This window comes from Adiantum capillus-veneris, chromosome 26 (genome assembly GCF_014529385.1).
Source record: "Adiantum capillus-veneris isolate H3 chromosome 26, ASM1452938v2, whole genome shotgun sequence".
Lineage (NCBI taxonomy): Eukaryota > Viridiplantae > Streptophyta > Polypodiopsida > Polypodiales > Pteridaceae > Adiantum > Adiantum capillus-veneris.
In genome coordinates, this window is record NC_140956.1 from 38,372,858 (window position 1) to 38,394,740 (window position 21,883).

The window sequence follows — 21,883 nt, forward strand, 5'->3', positions numbered from 1 at the left end:
CCTCACAAAATGTTCATAAAGAGGTACGCACACTACTTGGGGCACCACCTTCTTTTGGGAGTGGAGAAGGAAACCAATCAAAATAACATTTGCACTCACCCACTCAAGCAACACACTTTGAGAACCCTTACTCTATGTAAACTTTGGACACTTGACACCATCAACAATTATGCAACCCAATGTCGTGCATCAAATGTAAATATGCAATTTGTGGAATATCATTCACCTTCTCCCCATAAAAATACCCATGATACATCCAAACTCCTCCTCTCTCAAGCACTCATCAAAAAAATCATGCGCACAAGACATGCGTCTCAAACACACAAGAGAATAACCTACATCGAACTAACACACTTTGCATAGAGAGCTCATCTCCATCTATGCAATGCCGTGAGAAATAAAATCACCATGAGAGGTAGCCACATGCATATGTAATGAAGCAAAACAGAGTTGGAGTGAGAATTTTCTTTAGACTAATTGAATAAGTGTGGAGAAACAAACCAATGGTAAATTGAGAGTAAAACACTTACTTGATTTCTCGCACACCTTTTAAGGGGTACACGTTCGCGGGTTAACCATCACGAATTACGACACTTGATTGTTTGAAGATGATTTAATGATCCTTAACATAACCATGAGAGAGATCATGATGTATTTACAAGTTATTGAGGTGCTACAATGATTTATTGGGTTGATGGAGTAAGAGATTGTAGAATAGAAAGAGTGGAGGATAGAGTTGCACTTCCTCCAAAGAGGAGGGTTAGGAGGGAGGATGTGAAAAAGGGAGAGTTGGGGGTTTCTCTACTATTGATCAACAACAACGTGAAGTTGAAAATATAGGTGTGTGTCCTTGAGTCTCTCCAAGGGGGGCTATTTATAGTTGTGTAGGAGTGGGATTATGCTACACTTAATTAGGGTAAGTGATTAGCCCTAATTAAGTGTCCTTTGACCACTCATTGAATATTGGACATAAAAGGGACTATTTATTCACCAAAAATATCATTTTAGACCGTGAAGGCTCCATAGGGGTGCATAATGTAGGTGGGCCCCACCATGAGGCCCCACGGGTGGCTCTTGCGGGGTATCTCAACTTGTCTGTCTTGGCATTTAGAAAGCATCTTTAGGTTGGTCCCATCACGTGCAAGTGACCTTGAACACTCATTGCTCTTCTAGAAGATGAGTAGGGAAAAAATAAGATCTCACCCTCTTGATTTACTTGATTTACAGTTCCCTTTTGCTGCGAATCTGACAGATTTACACTATTTTTACCATAACTTTTTACCTGTAGCGCGGAATGACATGCTTCAAAAGGCAAATTTTACCTTCTCAACATGTTTGATATGAATTGGGACTATTCTTCACACCCATGCACCAAGGAATTCGGTTTGGAAGGTCCACACTAGGCTAGGGAACCTTTTGCTTCCAAGTCTTCTTGTATAGGCCCTTTGCTTGTATGCATCCAAGGGGAATCATGCTTTTTCAAAAGGCTATGATGCTTAAACAAATAGAGGAGGGCCTAATATTATTTGCTTGTGAAAAGAATATGCAATTGGAGTCTTTTTGAAAGGAGAAAAACTATATGTATATTCTTAAGAGATATTGGGTCACCTAAATTGCCCATCCATCTCCAAGACAGTCACCTGAAGTACAAAACAAATTGAGGATACGCTATTAATGTAGACACAATAAATAGCATTATGATTAATGATACAAATGCTATGCAAGCATTTTCTATCATAACAACCCGGAGGCTTGGACCCATTTGTCGCAATATGCATAAGCATATTCAATATCGGCACACATTGCCTATTCCTAAGCACCACATAGACATACGCATATGCCTATGTAGTGCTTGGGCATAGGCACTACATAGTCATATGCATGGGCAATATAGCCATGCACAAATATAGAGATATGCACAAAACATACCTCATTGTCGTAGTACGTATCAGGACCATAGAAGAGCTTGATGCAAGGGTAGTAGCATGTGATTTTTTTGCCACAAGGCACCCAAGAAATGGCGGAACCTTGATTAAAGAAATGCACTGGTTTGAAGTGAGGCACACCCTTTTTCATTATCATGAGCACACACAGGACTTTGCCCTCGGCATCATCCGGAACGGATTGTGTAGGCAACACTACGATCACTACATCTACATACTACTTTTGAGTGTCTGCATTTATCACAAACTTTAGTATTTTACCATGGCCTTGGGAGATCACAATGATACAAGAATATATCACCAGCTACATATCTATGAAGGCATCAAAGTCAGGCTCCCTTGCTACAATACTTGCCTTGATACTCTCCAAACTATGTTTGTGTTCTGCCATGTCTCGCTACGCAAGGAAAGCACGGTAGGTTGGATCGAGGATAGGCCCGAAACTTGAACATGTAAAGTTTTCACAAGTACAGCCAATAGCCACTCAGGTATCTACCTAGATCTTCCATGCAAAATTGACTTCATCATTGATGTCAAGGTAAATGTTGAAAGCAAGAATCTTTTGTTGAGCTTATATGTGAAGCTACTCAATATATGGCTTCTCTATATATGGCACATAGGTCCCCTCTATATATACATCATCTCATGTGTGTATTCTACACACTTTGGGGTTCTATTTCTGTGCTCTCTCTTTCTCTTTCAACATGATATCAGAGTAGTACGTTTTTGTTTTTGATATCTTTGCTAATTGAAAACGATTTTGCAGAAACTACTCTCGTGAGGGGATCGGAATCGAAGTGGTCTACAACTTACAGAAGGAAGTTTTTTCAAATTCTGCACCGATTTTGAGTTATCGTTCGTGGACTGCGTACATACCCGAAAAGCAACTTGCGCTTTCTATTTTTTATTTCTTTGCTAATTGAAAATGATTTTGTAGAACCTACTCACTAAAGAGATTGGAATCGATGTGGTCTACAACTTTGCAGAAGGAAGTTTTTTCAAATTCTGCACCAATTTTGAGTTATCGTTCGAGGACTGCGTACATACCTGAAAAGCAACTTTCGTTTTTTGTTTTTGATTTCTCTGCTAATTGAAGACGATTTTGCAGAAACCACTCGTCAAAGGGACCGGAATCGAAGTGGTCTACAACTTTGCAGAAGGAAGTTTTTTCAAATTCTGCACCGATTTTGAGTTATCGTTCGCGGACTGAGTACATACGTGAAAAGTAACTCCGCTTTCTGTTTTTGAGTTTTCTTCTGCTTGAAAATGATTTTGCAAAAACTACCCTCAAAAGGGATGGGAATCGAAGTGATCTTCAACTTTGCAGAAGGAAGTTTTTTCAAATTCTTCACCTATTTTGAGTTATCGTTCTTTGCGGACTGCATACATACGTGAAAAGCAAGTTTCATTTTATGTTTTGATTTTTCTGCTAATTGAAAACGATTTGCAAAAACTACCCGCGTGAGGGATTGGAATCGATGTGGTCTACAACTTTGCAGAAGAAATTAGCCGCTGCAGGCATCGGAATCGATGAGAAACTATTCGCTTGAGCCATCGGAATTGATGTGGTCTATAACTTTGCAGAAGAAAGTTTCTCTAAATTCTGCACCGATTTTGGGTTATCGTTCGCAGACTGTGAATATGTTTGAAAAGCAAAATTTTACTTTTTGCTTTTGATTTTTATTATAATTGAAAACTTCTCAATTATATTTTTTCTTCATCAATCATATATTTGTTACTGACGTAACTTTGCTGCAAAAGCCAGTTACATATCGTTCCGATTCAGTCGAACAGTTGATGATCGTCCAAATTCTATCGAGCTACTGTTGATACATGATCTTTTGTTATATGATATACTCGTTCATTGGTTCTCGTATAATTATTCTTTTAGAGATATAGTTTCGTCATTTTATTGATAATTTCTCGTTGATACCATAGTGGTTTTGATGGTACCATGATGATGTTTTGTTAGTACTTTGGTCATGGTGATTTTTGTTGATACCATGATGATATGTCATTGATACCATGGTTATTCTCGGTGATGCCATGATGATGTTTCGTTGATACCATGGTTATTCTCGGTGATTCCATGATGATATTTCGTTAATTCCAAGGTGATTTTTGTTGATACCATGATGCTGTTTCGTTGATACCATGGTTATTCTCGGTGATACCATGATGTTGTTTCATTGATACCATGGTTATTCTCAGTGATATCATGATATTGTTTCGTTGATACCATGGTTATTCTCGGTGATGCCATGATGTTGTTTCGTTGATACAATGATTATTTTCGGTGATATCATGATTTCTCGTTGATACCATGATGATTTATTCATTTTTATTGATACAATGATGATGTTTTGTTAATACTTTGATGATATTCATTGATCACTACGTTGATAAATGTTGTTTTATGTAGTATATACACATATCATTTGCATCACGTAATTACGCATCTTGTACTTTACGTTCATACTCTATGTACCATATGTTTTCGTGCGTATATATGTCGTCAAAAGAGTGGCATCACGAACCATCTCTTATGGCATTGTGAACGTAAATTATTTCACTAACGATACTAATAATTTTCATGACTATGTTTTTTTGAGTCTATGATCTATGTAGGATTCATCAAAGAATCGATTTTATGAAGACAAACTTGGTGACAATAAAAGATTTATGAAGATATGTTTGGTGATGTCATATTGATGACAACATGAAGATATGTTTGGTGATACGATAGTGATGACAAGCTATATAGCAGATTCATGGAGACACTTCTGATTACGAGCTAATCGATAGACTTTACACCTCTTTATTGAACCTTTGTATTCATTATTGTATTTGATAGGATAGGAGTAACGTAACTCCTCATAAAACATTCATTGTAAAAGGAGTGATGTAGCTCCTCATAAAATATTCATTGTAAAAGGAGTGATGTAGCTCCTCATGAACATTTGTATATTCAATGATTTTTATAATATAACGGTGGGTGTATATAGAGCTGTGGGTTTTTCCCTTGATCCCCCAAGGTTTTTTTCATCCACAGTTAGGGACCCTTATTTGAGCGGGGGTGTTGAGCTTATATGTGAAGCTACTCAATATATGGCTTCTCTAAATATGGCACCCAGGTCCCCTCTATATATACATCATCTCATGTGTGTATTCTACACACTTTGGGGTTCTATTTCTATGCTCTCTCTTTCTCTCTCAACATCTTTCTCACTCGAGCATCAAATCCGCGAGCCCATTAATGATAATGGAAAATATGCCAAGTAAAGAATGTGTAGATTATCCATAGAAAATTGGATTAGTGGACTACATTTGATAACTATCAAGACAAAACACCCCATCCCAAAAATTGATGAGCTACTACACAAAAATCTTCACCAAGAGAAACAAATCAGGAATTCCTTAGAAAAATGCTAGTCTGACACCGCCTCCCAATCTGCTCTAAATTGCCTCAATACAAAACACCTCCTTTGGAACCTTGCCTACCATTTTGGGAGCTATACAATACACAACTTGTATAATAAGTGGTGCAGTGCAAGTTCACAATCCTAATGGCCACTACCTCAAAAACTTTTAAATCACACGGACAGTGTTTTGAAGTAAGGTGCTCAAGAGACCTTGTGAATATGGTAGATATGCAGGCCAGAACCCTCTCATTTATCTTATTCCAGGACAAACTTTTAGAAACAGCTTCAACAATCAGTACTCACATGGGGTGTAGGACCTCACTGACAAAGATCATTGGGGGACACGATCATCTCAGGGGGGCCTAGAAGGCCAGTGACATGATTGTAAAAAGGTTTCTCAATCAGCTTACAAACCGCGTCTTGAAGCTCCTTTGATGTCATGCTTTGAAGACAAGCAGGAAGACTTCGTTCAAAATTTCAAAGATACCCCTCCTGGCTCGCACGCAAATAAAATCTATTAATTACTAAGTTTCCAAAATCCCACCTCCTACTGCAGGTGTAGGGCTACCTCTTGTCAAGCCCCGAAGGAGCCAGCTCTCTCACCCTCACGATAGGAGCCCCTCGCAACATAGAGAGAGAGAGAGAGAGAGAGAGAGAGAGGTGTAGAAAGGCCTCAACCCAAGACCTCTCGAGAGTCCTACTTCATCTACATATAGTCAAAGAGAGAGAGTGAGAAGAAGAAGAAGAAGAGAATTTTTATGTCATAGGAAACTATCCCAAGAGATATATAGAGAGAGAGGGAGAGAGAGAGAGAGCAGAAGAGCATGAGCCACATCTCCTAGGACTGCGACCATGGGCTCCATGAGGGTGGCTCATGAATATATTGGCATTGCCTTGGAATGAAGAGGAAAAAAAGCTCCAACTCCATTTGAAATTGATTTGCATCCAGGTTGGGCAGGATAGAAGCCACAACATCATAGCAAGACTCATCCAAATGACTCAACAAATGCAAGTGGTACCATGCAGACAAGCACGCCACTGCACTCTCGCCGTTCCGTAGCTGCCTCAGCTTTCCCACCAGCTTCCTCCTTTCTTCAAACTTTATTGATAGTGTAGGACTACCATCCTCACATACATCAGTGACCCTGAGCTCTTCTCATCCACATGCTCAGCTAGCCTTTCTAGCAATGGCACACCGTTTTTCATCCTCGTCTTGGCCAGAACTCTTGAATCCCTCCTCGCTATGCCGCCGAAGCTGTTCATCGCCGCCCAGCCCACTTGCCCTGACTCCACATTGTCTCCCATCCCCCTCATCACCTTCTTTGCTAGTTTCAGCTCTTCCACCCCACCTTCTTGCTTGGATCTACCCAAAACCCTACCATATTCACCGCAGCGTGGGATAAACAAAACAAAAACCCATTGGAATGCTACATCACCACATTAAGAAGATCTAGTCTTGTGTATTTACCCGTTGGACAAATACATCATCATCTTGCAAAAAGATTAGCAACAAGCGTGGCGAGAAGATGAAACCACCTACACGTGGGTATGATGTTGAAGCCTCGAATAGCCCTATATATTTCATCTTTCCTTCCTCCACTAGCTTCTCCATTTCCCCCACCTATAGAGCAACTAGCTTCTTCATTTTCCCCACCTGTAGAGCAACTAGCTTCTTCATTTGCCCCACTTGTAGAGCATAGCACATAAAAGTTCAACTAGCTTCTTCATTTGCCCCACCTGTAGAGCAGAGCACTTAAAATTTCAATATAAGGAGACTCTACAAAAACTCACACAGAAAAACTTGTGCCAGAAAAATGTGCATACACCACAAATTTCCTCTCAAGGTCGATAACTTTCATGTCCATGGGAGTGGTGACCTATCCGTTGACCCTCGAGTTCTGATCCCTTTTCTTGTTGAGCTCTGAAAACAATTTTTTTGACACTTCCTTAATCTCGAGGTAGCCCACTATTCACCTCTGAACATCAGTAGGCCTTGAGAGCTCCGAACCTGAATGAACTACAACATAGAGATGTTAGGGAAACCTCTCTGTTCAGCACAACAATGATTGTTCCATGCAAGTCCATCCTCCTATCCATGGCCTTATCAAGGAGGATTGGAAGCCACAAAATGACATGGTTGCTGGCAGCATCGGGGTTAAAAGATGTAGTGCATGTATATGTAGGGGCAATGTCACTGCGAGAGGTAGATGTGCCAAGAAGATCTTTTTATCTCTTGAACCACTGTAGTGTCAGGCAGATTGCTAGCACACCTCGGAAAAATAAGAGAGAGAGAGAGAGAGAGAGAGAGAGAGAGAGAGAGAGAGAGAGAGAGAGAGAGAGAGAGAGACTTCATGACCCAACCTTGCATGCCTCGACAATCACTATCGCGCTGATTGCAGAGCTCTAAAAATAGCAGGTCGAGCAATTCGGTAGCTAGCAGAAGGGCTGTGTGTCGAGGTTGAGGCAGAAGACAGAGTGATGATTCGGAGGAATATGATGATGGGTGCAAGTCTCAAGAGATGGACACTTTTCCTGATTGTTTAGGCCCCTGTCAGCCACATGAATGCTGGTCCTGAAGGAGGACGTCGAGAACTTCATTCTGGTGCTGCAGGAGCTGCGCAAGGTGCTACCCAGCTATTACGCGGACGGCCAAGCCCTCTACATAGGCTGTGTGGCCAATCAGTAGCGCAGGATGAGATATGGGCGAGGGAGTCAGGCCACCCATCCTGGAGCTCGAAATGGTCATGACCAAGCATGCCACAAAGGCAGAAGTGCGTAGGTGGGCAGATGTGTATGACAATAGAAAATGAAGGCAACTGCTCTGATTTGTCCAGCTCAGCTAGAAAGATGTCCATCTGGACTTGTCTAACAGGGACCTTAGTAAGAGAACAAGCAAAAGTGAGTGAGTGAGTGAGTGTGTGTGTGTGTGTGTGTGTGTGTGAGAGAGAGAGAGAGAGAGAGAGAGACACTCAAGAGGCTAGGGCACACACACGCTAGAGAGAGAGAGAGAGAGAGAGAGAGAGAGAGAGACTCAAGAGGCTAGAGCACACACACGCTAATAAGACTCAAAAGTGCTCCACTACCAAACTACCAAGAGACACTACAAGAGGTCACTTGAATTCCAACGCCACATTCCGGCGTCACTGACGGGCATCGTTATATGCGTGTGTATGTATGGAGGGAGCTAAGGTTTTTTTAAAAAATCGATTTCAAATTTTCGATGTTTATTCCGGCGTCTATTCCGAACGATAGCACGAATTGACATTTCGACGGCTATTTCGACGCGTAAGCCGACATCTGTACCGACGGCACCTGCAAAACACAAAACCGCGAGCTTTCTTTGCACATTTGTCTTCTTCTTGCATGTTTTCTCAAGCTCTCTTCTTCCCATCTCTCACAGATCTGGTGCGAAACAAGCCGTCGGAAATGCTAATCTTGCTTGTGGGTTAGCGCATAACACTAAGGTGAGATTGTTTTCATGTTTACTTGTGGATTTAGGATTTAGGGTTTTACTTTGTGTTTGTGTGTGTGTTTTTGTAGGTTCCAGGACTTTTACAACAACTTTCATTGCTCAAATAAGACAAATGTGAGTGCTTGAACCTTTAAATGCATATTGAATTTATTTAAATCACTTTGTATATTAATAAAAGAAAAGTTCATGCTTTAAACTTTAAATGCTTTAAAAGAAATTGTGGTTTGTGATTTGAAATTTCATTTTAAATTATGAAAAAAATTTGTTTTGGTTTATGGAAAAATTTTGTTTTGAATTAAGTCGTTTTGAAATTATGCAATTGATGGGGTTTATATTTTAGGTTAAGTTTAGGTTATAAGTTAAGCTATATTAGGTTAGGTTAGGTTATCTTATACGTTACGTTACGTTAAGTTAACCTATGTTGTTAGGTTAGGTTATACGTTAAGTTAGATTAGGTTACGTTTGGTTAGGTTACGTTAGGTCCCTACAACGAGCGGCCCCATACCTCAGTCTAGTGTGCCCCCTCGTCTAGGACTTGTATGCCCCCTACACCGACGGGTGGTTCATCCTCGAGACGAGGTAGGCATCGTTTTGGAAGCAATGGTTGCTGTGGTAGCGGTTTTATCGATGCGTCAACACCACCGAGAGAGTGTCCACCACTCTCTTTAGTAGATAGTTCACCGATCGGCACACCACGTACACCTTGGGGATCACACGAGCATGATCGTAGCAAGGTGTAAAAGAGTAGGGATGGGGCTGTTGTGGCAGATAGGGTCGAAAAGGCCATGCGAAAGAGGATTCGACAGCTCTTTACAATTTATTTTGGTCACTCCGTAATGGAGATTTGGGATAACCTTGATCTTGAGAGAAAGAATTACATCGTCGAGGCCATTTAGAGAGAGTACAGGCCAGCAGAGGGGTACGATCAAGTCTTGACCAACTGGATTTTGAACGTGGCGAAGTCCACAATGTCACACCGTTGGTTAGAGGCGAGAGACAGATACGATGATGGCAGTCCCAAGTCGGCATGGTTGGACGCAGAGGAGTGGACGGGGATTGCACGAGAGACACAAGACAATCCTGATAGATTTCAATAGCAGAGAGATGCAGCCAGAGCACGTTTGGAGTCTGTTGGAGTGTCACATCTTGGGAGTGGAGGCTACAATACGCTTCGACATGAGTTTGTAAGTACTATACATATGCTTTAAATTATTGATAATATATATGTTATTTGAAGATTTATCTAATATTTAAACCATAATTTTGCAAGAAGTTGTCGTGAAGCGTCTTTCGACACGCCGAGAGGAGAAGTATGGATACAAGCATGGACTTGTGGCTCTTTTGACCCACCAGCTGCAGCAGAGCAAGAGGGAGAGAACGTCGATTGGGAGACATTACCATGAGGGTCTTCTCACTCAGTGATTCTTTGCAATGTACAGTTTTGTAGTGCTTATGTTTATGGTTTATAGTTATGTTTATGGTATGGCACAGATATTATGGTTAAGGTTTGATAGTCAACTTAAGATTATGGTTTTGCTATGATGGTATGGCAATCATGTGATGGTTATGGTTATGGTTATTCTTATGCTTATGGTAATGGTTTTGGTTATGGTTATAGTCGTGCAATGATGGTATTGCAATCAGGCGATGGTTATGGTTTTGATATGATGGTATAGCAATCATGTGATGGTTATGGTTATGGTTGTGCAATGATGGTATGGCTGTTATGATTATGGTATGACAAGCAAGTTATGGTAATGGTTATGGTTTGGCAAACAGGTTATGTTTATGGTTTTACAGTTTTCGACTCATGTTTTAATTATGTTAACAAGTTACGTCATTCTTACAATTTTGCTAATTGCCATACACTCCCTCTTTAGCGTCCGGTTGTAAGTGGAGTGCGGTTGCTTATGCACTCTTCCTTTGAGCAGAGAGGACTATTTTCTTTTGCTGCAGTTCATGCAACATTAGTTCCCAGTCCTCTTTGCCCAAAAAAGAATTGCAGGTTTGGTCTCGGTACAGGCAACGGTATAAGCGTCGATAAAAGTAACGGTATGAGCGTCATAATATACTATACAAATACCGGTCTTTATTATATATGTTGTCTATTCCAATGCATATTTAAAGGTTTATTCCGATGTAAGCTATACCGATGGTCATATTGACGTTACAATACCGACGTCTCTTCCAATGCCTATTTCGGTGCTTTTTTATTTAAAAAGTAACTTTATTTCGTCGGTACTTGCACCGATTTTTTCGCGACGTCTTGTAGTGAGAGTGAATAAACTAAATCCATCATTAGATTTACACACTCATCTAAATGAGTGCCCACTATCTTATTTCAACCAATCAACATTTTGATCTATCAAAAATTTCTTAAAATACAACCCCACTTTTTTTCTTTTTTAGTCAGAACAAGTGATAAAATCACAAGGCCTGCCAGGCACGATAAAAATTTCTTTTTGACATGCAATTTTTCAAGCCTCCTTTCATATGCTTTGTGTAATGCAATCAACTTATATAATTTTCCATATATAACGTTAACTTAAAGATATAAATACAAAAAATGACAGGCAATTTTGAGATTGTTTTGATAGACAAAATAGCCCTTGACAAGAAAAATAGGCGTCAATTTAGGGCCTTGATCTGAAGCTAGATCCCACTTTAAAATCACTACATGTCTAAGCTTTTTTTAAAAAAACATAAGCACATAAAATTGAATTAGAAAAGCACCCTAAGCTTTAGATCCCTATGCTCTACACCCCACTTTAAAAATTCTACATTTTTAAGCTCTAAAGTCCTTTTTACAAATTTAAAAATGTAGATCCCTAAGTTGTAAATCCCACTTTAAAAGCTTTAAAGTTTGAAGTACTAAAACTCTAGCGTCTCGGGGTGACCCCCCCTTACTTGTGGATCCATGTAAAATTTTAATTTTCTTTAATTCAAAGTTTTACCTTCTAATAAAAAAAAAACTCTAGGTCCTCATTGGATCATTGGAGACCTTACTTTAAAAGTTCTCTCTAAAAATAAAAATAAAAATCTTTAAAGGTTAAAGCCCTAAATGATAAATTCCTTCCATAAAGTTTTCACTAACAAAAATGACAACTTTCGTCTATTACCTCAAGTTTAAAGGGGTGAACCAAATTCTCAAAATGAAAAAGTGGGTAAAAGAAATTCTTGTATTTCAAAATGAAAAGGTGACTCTTGGGATTTGTGGAGCCTCCAAGGTTGGTTTTATCATTTAACATGTAAGGTTTTATCATTTGACATGTAAGGCTGTAAACGTTTCATGCTTCCAAAGGCATTGGGTAACCCAAAATCTTTTCCTTGCTATATGAGAGTTCATTTCATATTTCAAAACTTAAGACATGTCCATCATTAGATTTACACAATTCATTTCAATGAGTCCCCACTATCTTATCTCAACCAATCAACATTTTTGACCTATCAAAAAATGCTTAAAAATACAACTCAACTTTTTTCCTGCTTTAGTCAGCAAAAAGAGAAGGCAACGCTATAGCCTTGCCCTTTGGGCAGGTCAAAAAGGTGATTCTTGGGATTTGTGGAGCCACCCATTATGCTAAGTCTTTATCATTTAAGTTTTTAACCTCTAAGGCCTTCCACATTTCATGCTTTTCAAAGATAGTCGTAAATCCTTTCCTTGGTAAATGAGCATTCATTTCATATTTCTAAACTCAAGACTTGTCCATCATTAGATTTTCATTTTGCACACTCTTCATTTAAACGAGTACCCAGTATCATTTTTGGCTTATAAAAAAATGCTTCAAAATATAACTCAACCTTTCTTTCAATTTTAGTCACCAATAAGAGAAGGCATCTCTATAATCTTTGCCCTTTGGGAAGGCAAAAAAAACCAATTTTTTCGTATGGAAATGTGTCATGAAGTTCTTGTGGTCATGTCTCATGAGCATGTGCAAGCGCCAATTGACGATTCTGACGGGGAGTTCACTGGGAACATTAATGACACCCTTACTTCTGTGCTTCCGCCCAACAATCATTCAAGTTCTCATATATTCTTGTGCCACCGTGGGCCAAACACCAATAAAACGGTGCACGTGGATGTCCTTTGCGTGTTTTTGGTGGAGTCCAGGAACCTTAGCTGCTTCGTGGATTACGACACGGATGAAGGGGATGAATTTCCACAAGCGATTCGGCAGGCCATCCGCAACTCCAAGGTGCACATCATCATTCTCAGTCGTCGGTTTGCAAAGTCTTCCTAGTGCTTGGACGAGGTCGAATAGATCATGTAGTTGCAAAATCTGAACAGCGGTAATGAAGTAATTCTGCCTGTTTTTTGCGACGTGAAATCTGCAGATGTGCTCCATCAATAACGAGACTCGGCATTTGACCTGTCCATACACAAAACGCACCATACAAAACAGAAGATCACACCGTCCACTTCCCAATTGTCGATTCCTTCACCTCCCTCAACTAAATGTTGTGTCTACAAGTCATACGTCTACTTCATATGTAATGAGATCACTCCGTCCACTTCCCAACCATCGATTAATCCCTCACCTCCCTCAATTAAATGTTGTGTCTACAAGATGTCATACGATGACCGCTCTGTATGCAAATGAATTAAGCTCCACAAGCTCGGCATGACTTAGGCTATGGTCACACGGAGCTTAGTTTTTCGTAACAGTATCCGACCAACTCTGATGCATGCAGCTTTCTCCAGTCTCGTCACCGGCTTAGTGCTCTAACTATGGCTAAAATGGGATAGTCACAAAACGATGCCCGTCCACTGCTGGTTAGCGTTGACTTTCTCTTTCCTCCTTGCACCGTTCTTTTCCTCTCTCTACTCGCTGTCAAAAGGTGGACGCGCTGAGCTCTTGTCAAAGACTGTCGGCACAAGAAACTTTTAACACATTCCCACTTCAAATCCCCATAAGGGATCTTACATTCCCGTGTTTTTTCCCACCCTAGTGTAAAATTCCCTACAGTGGATTTTAAAGGGAATGAAAAATTCCCTCGTGGGAAGTTTAATTTTCCTTGAGGGATAATGCTTTTCCATGTAGGATAAACATTTAAGGTGGGAAAAGTAAAGGGAATGTCAAATTCCCTCCTGAGACGTTTAATTCCCCTCTAGGGATAATGTTTTCCCATGTGGGATTAAGTTTTGAGGTGGGAAAAGTAAAGGAAGTAACTTTCCGTGGTCCTCAAAAGAGGAATAAATAGTGAAAAAGCTCTTCAAACGTTTTTCCCATAGTCATCAAACAATGAAAACAAATATATTCATAATTAGAAAAAATTCCCAATCTTATAACCCAATACTTCTCACCAAGGTGCTTCATAATTACAATCTAAGACTAGATAAAAAGTTGCCTTCATGACAACATATTATGAGTAGAAATCAAAAGTTGCCTCATGTATTAACATATTATGATTTGGTCACATTTGGAGCACACTTTGCTAGGATATTCTGAAATGAGAGTTTCTACATAACAATAGTATTGATTGCAAACTAAATGTGTGATACACATTTTGGTTCATGTTCAAGGTGAGGTTAAAGAAGACAAGTTTTGAATCCTACCAAAAAAACTCATCAAGAATATTTTCTTCTTCACCTTTCCAAGAAATTGAAATAATTATCCCTACATTCAAAATGTCTCAAAAAGTCTATCGTAAGAGTCTTTGCACTCATCACCTTCAAATTGACAAGTTGAATTCTCATTTTGCCTACTTAAGAACAAGAATTCTCTATACAAGAATGTTAAAGCTCAAATTATGTAATGTCCTGTATAAAAATTTTCATCCTAAATGGGTTCTGTACCAAAAAAATCATCCTAAATGGATTTTCCCACTATCCCCAAAATTGGTATAATCGAATGTAGACAACTCAAATTAACATTTTTATTATATAGGCTTCCCGTGCATACATGGATGCACGAGTGCATTTCCTGCTTACTACAAACATCAAAAAATGCATGTTGACTTGGAACTCTCTCTACGAGCAAAGCAATAGAATTGAACTATAAAGACAAAACCATTTTAGCTTATGAGTATGAATAAAATCTCACCCATAATTAAGCATACAACGAAACAATCTAGTCACAAAGAAACCACTTGAAATTAGAGAGCGTCCTCTAATCTTGAAACGAAAGCCTAACACCTATCTCTTAGATGAAGTCTTGAAGACCACCATGGAAATAACATTACTGTTTAGATTAAATTAAAACATTGCCAAAAGCAAATAGCATGAGCTCCCCTTGAACCTCAATTTGACAAAAGCCCAATCCTGTCTTACATATACATCAAACAAATTTCCAATGAAAAAACGGTCTTTTGAGTCTCTAAAGACAAAAAACCCCAGCATAGTTCAGGTTTATAATGGCATTTATAATCTTCACGAGATAAATGCCTCTCCAATTAATTTGACTGACTCTAGATATGTCATATGGAAATCATAACTTTTATCAGAACACTTGCATTAGAAAGTCTATAAAAGAGCCTGCAAACCAAGAGCTGAAAAGTCACAAGTTAACTTCATATTTGAGTTCACATGCGTAAGTACAGCAATAAAAACGAAAGCCATTATTATGCATGTGTAAATTCCTCAAGTGAAAACGAATCATATACCTCCTCTGACCACATGCAAACCCTTGGAACTGACTATCACCTTTGCTAATTAGGTTAGTTCACATTAATTGGTATCCCTGTAAAAACAAAGAAATTTCTTTTTAGTAACTCGGAACAATCATGCCAATGTACAAGCAGCACTCAACAATCTGCCAATGCACTAACCACAAAACATGCAATAGCTTCGACACACAAGGTATGTTCCTATCAAATCACTATATACTAATGAGACACTTAACTTCAGTTTCAAGTAAAGTATCCCCCAAATACCCATATGTAAAAGTGAACAAGGGGATACAAACTCAATTCAGTAATCAATATGCTTACAAAACATACCTACACACAAGCAGTAGTTGATATGAGATGGGTAAGATGAGGGGAAAATTGGGGCGGAACGAGAGCCAAGTTGACCTAGAAAAAAAATTCTTCAAGTTACAAATCCACCTGCACCAAATCAAGAATTAGATGAAAACAAAATGTGTGAGGATTGTACATGCTAGTGGAACATCATGTGATTGCAAGTAGCTTTGATGATAAAAATTGTGTATGGTTGTGAGTAGTGGTTCACCTTGCTGGCCAACATCATGGACGACATGACGAGTGTAGAAAACAACACCTAGGGCATAACACAACAAAGTGGCCTACCATTTTTGCAGCCTTCTTTAAAGACACTGTTGATAATGAAAGAATGGTACGTCTGATGACATTAGTTGCTTCCTATCGATGTCAAGCACTTTCACTACTACTGGAGGCATCATAAATCTTTCATTTTCATGTGCATTGTATACTAATGCATGCCTACTGCAAGGGCGGCATGCTTTTGTAGAGAAGTGCAGGTGAGAAAAGGGCATGCATACATGCACAAGAAGCTAGGTTAAGCATCATTATTCTCGATGACTGCTTCTTTCTTTGAGGAGAGCTCTCTCTCTCTCTCTCTCTCTCTCTCTCTCTCCCCCCCCCCCAAACCTGTCGCATGGTAAGAGTAGACGTGGGTGAACTGAGCAGGAAGTGGGCTGAGGAGTACATGCACGCCAAGGGCCTGCGCCTGTTGCTGTCGATGTTTTTGATCTGCCTGCACCATTCGTCTCTGCCTGCCTGCGCTTCCCTTGCCAAAAGACCTAAGAGGGTATTCATTTGCCGCCCAACAATGGGAGGGAAGTTAGAAACGAGTCTTGAACTCAACACGCGCTTCTCCTATAAACAAGTGATGCAATCACGAGCCTTGACCTTTTTTTTTTTCTTTTGCTAGACTCACAGTTGTGAGTGGATAGTATTAAGAACATAAGAAATAATACAACAGAAAAGCCCTAGCTCTGTGAGTCGGGAGCAGGGGAACCCTAGCTCCGTTAAGCTCGACCTCTCGCTAGTCCTGGCTCTTGTGCACCGAGGCGGATCCTCATAGGCAAAGGGTCTAGGAGCTGACGGGTTTCGCTTGCAGAGAGGCGATCATGCTGTAGATCGTCTGCCTTCCTGGTGGGGATTGGAGTTCGCTGACAGGGGTGACCCTGGTTATGGGAAGCCCGGCTGCATGTGCCGCCAGTCCGGTCCAAGGGCTTCAGCGAAGACGTTCTTTTTGGCCAGGGTCTTACGGTGGGTACCCTGCTCTAGATCGGAGCGAATCCTCCAGTTGTCGCTACTCCTAGTTGGATCTTGTGGATGTTCGTGGCCCGAGTGGTCTCTGCAACGGGTCTGTTTCGATATTCTGCTAAGGGTTCTACTGTCCGTATTGATGATGAGCTCGTGTGGACGGGGGTGTTTCTGTTCGGGCTTGATGCTGCTTTGTCGGGTCATTGGTCTCACCTGTGGCATGGGTGGATTTAATGGTGGCTTCCTGAGAGGGCTTGGCCTTGGTCGTCGACACTCCACTCTCGGTAGGTGATTTAGCTAATGTAAATATGCTCTATTTGGGTTTATTGGGGCATGTGGTTTGCTTGTGGCAGGGGCTCTCCACATGGTGGCAACCCAGTATCTCCATGTGGTTGGTTTATGTATGCGGGTTATGGGCTTCCTTGTAAAAAGCCCCATTGTCTGAACTGTTGTCGAAGTTTTGTTAGGTATCCATGGCTATGTCTAAGCATGGATCTTTATGTAATTCTTTTTTCTATTATGCTCTAATATATCACTCACAATTATGAGTTTTGCCAAAAAAGAAAAAAAAAACATCAGAAATATACACCAATCTCGAGCTCAGACCGAGCCTTGAGGGTCAAAGGATTACAAGTTCTTTGCTTGACAGAGAAACCACAACTACTCCTAGGCTTTACTTATTACTTTTAGCATGATGCATGCATTGTTTTAATAATATCGTCGAAACTCAACTTAGACATGCTCTACAACGCCCAAGAGGGCAACGATGGGTTGAAAGAGAAGGGTGACGATGGGTCGAAAGCTTTAGAGTACTTGTCCCTTGTTTTAAAATTCTACACAATTAAAGTTCGAAGCCAACATCGGTTGTTCTGACAAAGTTTTAGCAGATTTCATCATCAACCTCACCCAGTAGGAAACATTCACCAAGTAAAGAGCATGGTGCTAAGCTTCTTGGCTACTATGTCAAAATTTTACTCACCAACATTCATGTTGTTCTTCCCTCTAAAACCAAGATTGCAGATAAGGAGAAACACATTTTTCTTTAAGAAATCTCGACGCTCAAACAAAGGACCTCCAATAGAAGAGAACGCATATGGGAAAGAAGAATTCAAAGGATATGGCCATTTACCTTTGGCTTAGTTGCCTCCATGGGATTTTTGTCAAAGGTGGCAACGAAAGATGAAATGAAGACAAGAACTGGCTCATAATCTAATGGACACCTCGACTTTGATCTAGAACGTGTGCAATGCCAAGCACACGAACAAGGCACACCTATGGAGAAGAGATATCACTGATGATGATGATGACATCATCAAAGAACACTCCAGTAAAGGTTCGGTGAGGCCTGAATATCTTCTCCATCAAGCGGTTGAATGTGGCTAATGCATTGGTTAAGCCAAAAGGCATGACAATGTATTCGTAAAGACCAAACGTAGTGCCAAAAACGGTATTTACAATGTATTGATCAACTATCCTTATTTGATGATAGCCACTTTTTAGGTCAATCCTACTGAAGTAGGTGGACCCTTGTAGCTTATCAAATAGGTCTTCTACCCGTGGAACGGGAAAACTATTTTTTATAGTGATCCTATTTAGTGCTCTATAGTCGACACACATACGATATGTGCCGTCTTTCTTTTGCACTAGTAGCACAGGAGAACAAAATGGAGATGAGCTAGGCCTAACCATGCCCTTCTCAACTAACTCATGCACTTGCCGCATAATCTCCTCTTGTTGAGCTTGAGAAACTATATAACGAGGTTTGTTAGGCGGTGAACTTCCTAGAAGAAGTTCAATTGTATGGTCATCGATCATTACCTCGTTTAGGAGGTAGCTCACAAGGGATGTCGCCAATAAAGACATCCTGAAACCCCTTGAGTAAATTGGATAACTCTAATTCCTTTTGATTGTGTATAATTTCTTTTGCTAAAACATTAGGTTCATTTTGAGAATCTTTAACAAAAATCATGTACACGAAAATAGAGCTCTTTATTGACTTGTTGAAAGCTTGTGTATGTACAATGGGTATAGTGTTACCCATTTCCTTAGCATCTATATACATATCTTTTTCCCTGAACTTAAAGGAGATTCTCCTTTCAGGGAATTTAACATTGGCAGCCATGCGATCAAACCACGGTGCCCCTAGGATTACATCCTCGTGCTTGAGAGGAGAGATAAAGAAGTTCTCTTTGTCCACATAGATTTGGACATGGAGCCTCAATTTCCCGATTAAGGGAGTGACTGAAGCTTCTTTCCCCTTGAAAGCACTACCGTCTGCGGGTAGGACATCTCCCATCTTGCAGGCTTGTATGCCTAGCCTGGTGGCCAACTCTATAGATATAAAATTGTGAGTAGAACCAGGGTCAAAGAGAATAAAAGCATCATGTTCTCTTACCTTTCCCCAAGCATGGCATAGAGGAGATCCTTTGTGGTGAATTTCCTCCTCTTGGATTTCGACCAAGGTAGCTCTAGGAGGTTCATGGCGGGTGTTCTTTTGGGGACAAGCGCGGTACGCATGCCCTTGCTCGCCGCACTTGAAACAACAGTTATCCTTGCGATAACGCTCAAGCTCTTCAGGAGAGAGTTTATTTTTACCTTTATAAACTCCCTTCTCTTTAGCTTTATTGGGGTTGCCCTTATGAGACTTTTGGACATTGTCCTTCCCCTTAGGCTCATTGGAACCCTTGTTTTCCGTGGGCTTAGGATTTCTTTTAGTCCCCCATTTGGAAATTAATTTGAGAGGCCACCATAGTATGGTGTATAACCGCCGATATGGTGCGTGGCCTTTAGTTGACATACTCCGCCATTTCTTCAGTTAATCCCACACAAAATTGTTGTTTTTGCTCTCCAAAATCCAACTTTTTGAAGACAGTGGCTTTGAGTTGTAAGTTCCATGTTCGTGGAGCTTCACCGTTGGCCTGTAGGCTAGGCCACCATTGTGTATAGACTCAAAATAGCATATATACTCCCACTATAGTAAATTGCTTCCTTAAAATCTTCACCGAAACTGTTCTTTGTACTTATGCTGAAGAGAATATACCCATAAAAGGTTGTATACTTGTCCCATAACTGGTGCTGACAAGCTTTAGATCTAGCCAAGAGGAGATGCACTAGATATTCGCTCTTTAAAACCCATGAGATAGATGTATATCCATATAGTTGGGTCGAATCACAAACCCATCCCTCATGAGTTGGAGAAGGTGCCCATTATAGAAAGCCATCTTTGTATCCAACTCCTGTGTCGGTTCTCTCTATGTCCTGCTGGTGTCCAACTAGGTGAGGTCCTGGCAAATGAGTCTAGTAATCTTCACCCGTGTCAGAGATAGTGAGGGTGCATAAAGGGAGTACTGGAAGGGAGGTAGGTTTTCCATGCTCAAGCCATGTATCTAGAACCACGATGACATCTATGCATACCAGCATGATGTGCCCCCTATAAAGATAATTGTTTGGAGGCACATCGTAACCTTTGTTTTACCAAGGTTTATAGACAATCCACTATCCTCTGCAAAGATATGTAATGCATCCGAATGTTCTTGCATACCCTCTGATGAGTCAGATATCAACACAATATCTTCAACACATAGCAACAATGGAATCCATGTCCCTGTCAGTTGGGCACCTCTGTAACCCTTTATGTCAATATAATCAAAAAGCTCATCTACATACATACCAAATAGAGTAGGGGACAATGGACAATCTTGTTTCACTCCAATGGTGGAGTGTACTAAATGACCCACAATGCTCATAGTAAACTTTTACTAAAAACTTGGAAAACCTACAAACGAAAACTTTATCAACTAAGTTGGCCGTTTTTTTTGTAGTGAATTTCTCTAAGCTGGACCCGTTTAGGGTTTAATCTGCCTGTGGAAAGCGAAGGTTGGCGAGGAGTAACGAGGTCGTTGCAGCAGGTGGGTATGATCACCTCCCCCTACGTGCAGAGAGAGAGAGAGAGAGAGAGAGAGAGAGAGAGAGAGAGAGAGAGAGAGAGAGAGAGAGAGAGAGAGAGTCCGCCCCCCCGGCACGTCTTTCTTCCCGAAGGTGCATTTCTCATGCGGTTGGTCGTTATCGTCGTGCCGTAGCAGGGTTTCCTCTCTTGCGCCTTTCTTGGTTTGCGTTTGTTTCTGCGTCAAACCTTCTATGGATTTTTGTTGCAGAGATTAAAAAGAACACCAAGAAAGGTGCCATGCCAGGAGAATAATGGCAAGGCAGAGGGTAAGAGCTTAGACTTGATGGAGTTTATATATAGATGAAAATTTCAAAGGAAAGGGCTGCTTGCTTTCTCTGATGATTTCAGCATGCAGGTTTGCTGAGCTTTCTAGAACAATTATGCAGATGTGGCGTATGCTCCACTGTGGACCTGGACCATCTCAAGACCGCTTTCAACAAGTTCAAGACTGGAGGACCTTTCTTCTTGGGCTCGACTAAGTGTGGCCTTTCTTCTTCGGCTCGACTAAGTGTGTCTCGGCTAAATGCTTCCTCAAACTGCGTAGCATGCGATCGGGAGGATTTTATACAAGGCCTCAGAACATACTTTGGAAGTGTTTGATTGATGCTCGTAGAAAGGCAGATAAAAGAAGAGAATAAAGTCTGTGGTGTCTCTAAGCGTTTACTTAGTATGTAAGCTGTTGGAAAATGTTGTCTGACATTAACAGTTAAATTTTGCAGCTTATATGCAAAACATTGTGGTGCTTTTTCTGAAGCGCAGAGAGAGAGAGAGAGAGAGAGAGAGAGAGAGAGAGAGAGAGAGAGAGAGAGAGTTTCCTTGTCCACTTTGCGAATGATCTGCTTCACTCTAATTTGCACTTATACATCCAATTGGATTGGAGCATAGACTTCACATGTGAGGATGCTGCTTA

The 21,883-nt window shown here is 40.6% G+C and overlaps 1 protein-coding gene and 2 pseudogenes across 5 annotated transcripts; all 3 read right to left on the reverse strand.

The window, feature by feature from the left end:
- Nucleotides 1-1,604: 1,604 nt before the first annotated feature.
- LOC147423281 (uncharacterized) lies at nt 1,605-6,785 on the reverse strand (annotated as a pseudogene).
- A 563-nt stretch (nt 6,786-7,348) lies between these two features.
- On the reverse strand, nt 7,349-8,519 carry LOC147423282 (uncharacterized; annotated as a pseudogene).
- A 6,528-nt stretch (nt 8,520-15,047) lies between these two features.
- Nucleotides 15,048-17,574, reverse strand: LOC147423283 (uncharacterized). Of its 5 annotated transcripts, none has more exons than XR_015186556.1 (4): nt 16,407-17,518; nt 15,777-15,851; nt 15,441-15,517; nt 15,048-15,312 (listed from the first exon to the last, which is right to left on the reverse strand). XR_015186556.1 is itself a non-coding variant. In XM_086501229.1 (3 exons), exons 1-3 carry the CDS (start codon nt 16,572-16,574, stop codon nt 15,505-15,507), a joined length of 198 nt encoding a protein of 65 aa, XP_086357355.1. In that variant the 5' UTR covers nt 16,575-17,574; the 3' UTR covers nt 15,048-15,504. The 5 variants fall into 5 exon arrangements, 3 of the variants coding, with proteins under 3 accessions (XP_086357355.1, XP_086357353.1, XP_086357354.1); XR_015186555.1 differs by having other exon boundaries at nt 15,048-15,326; XM_086501229.1 differs by having other exon boundaries at nt 15,048-15,517; nt 16,465-17,574.
- Between the last annotated feature and the right edge of the window lie 4,309 nt (nt 17,575-21,883).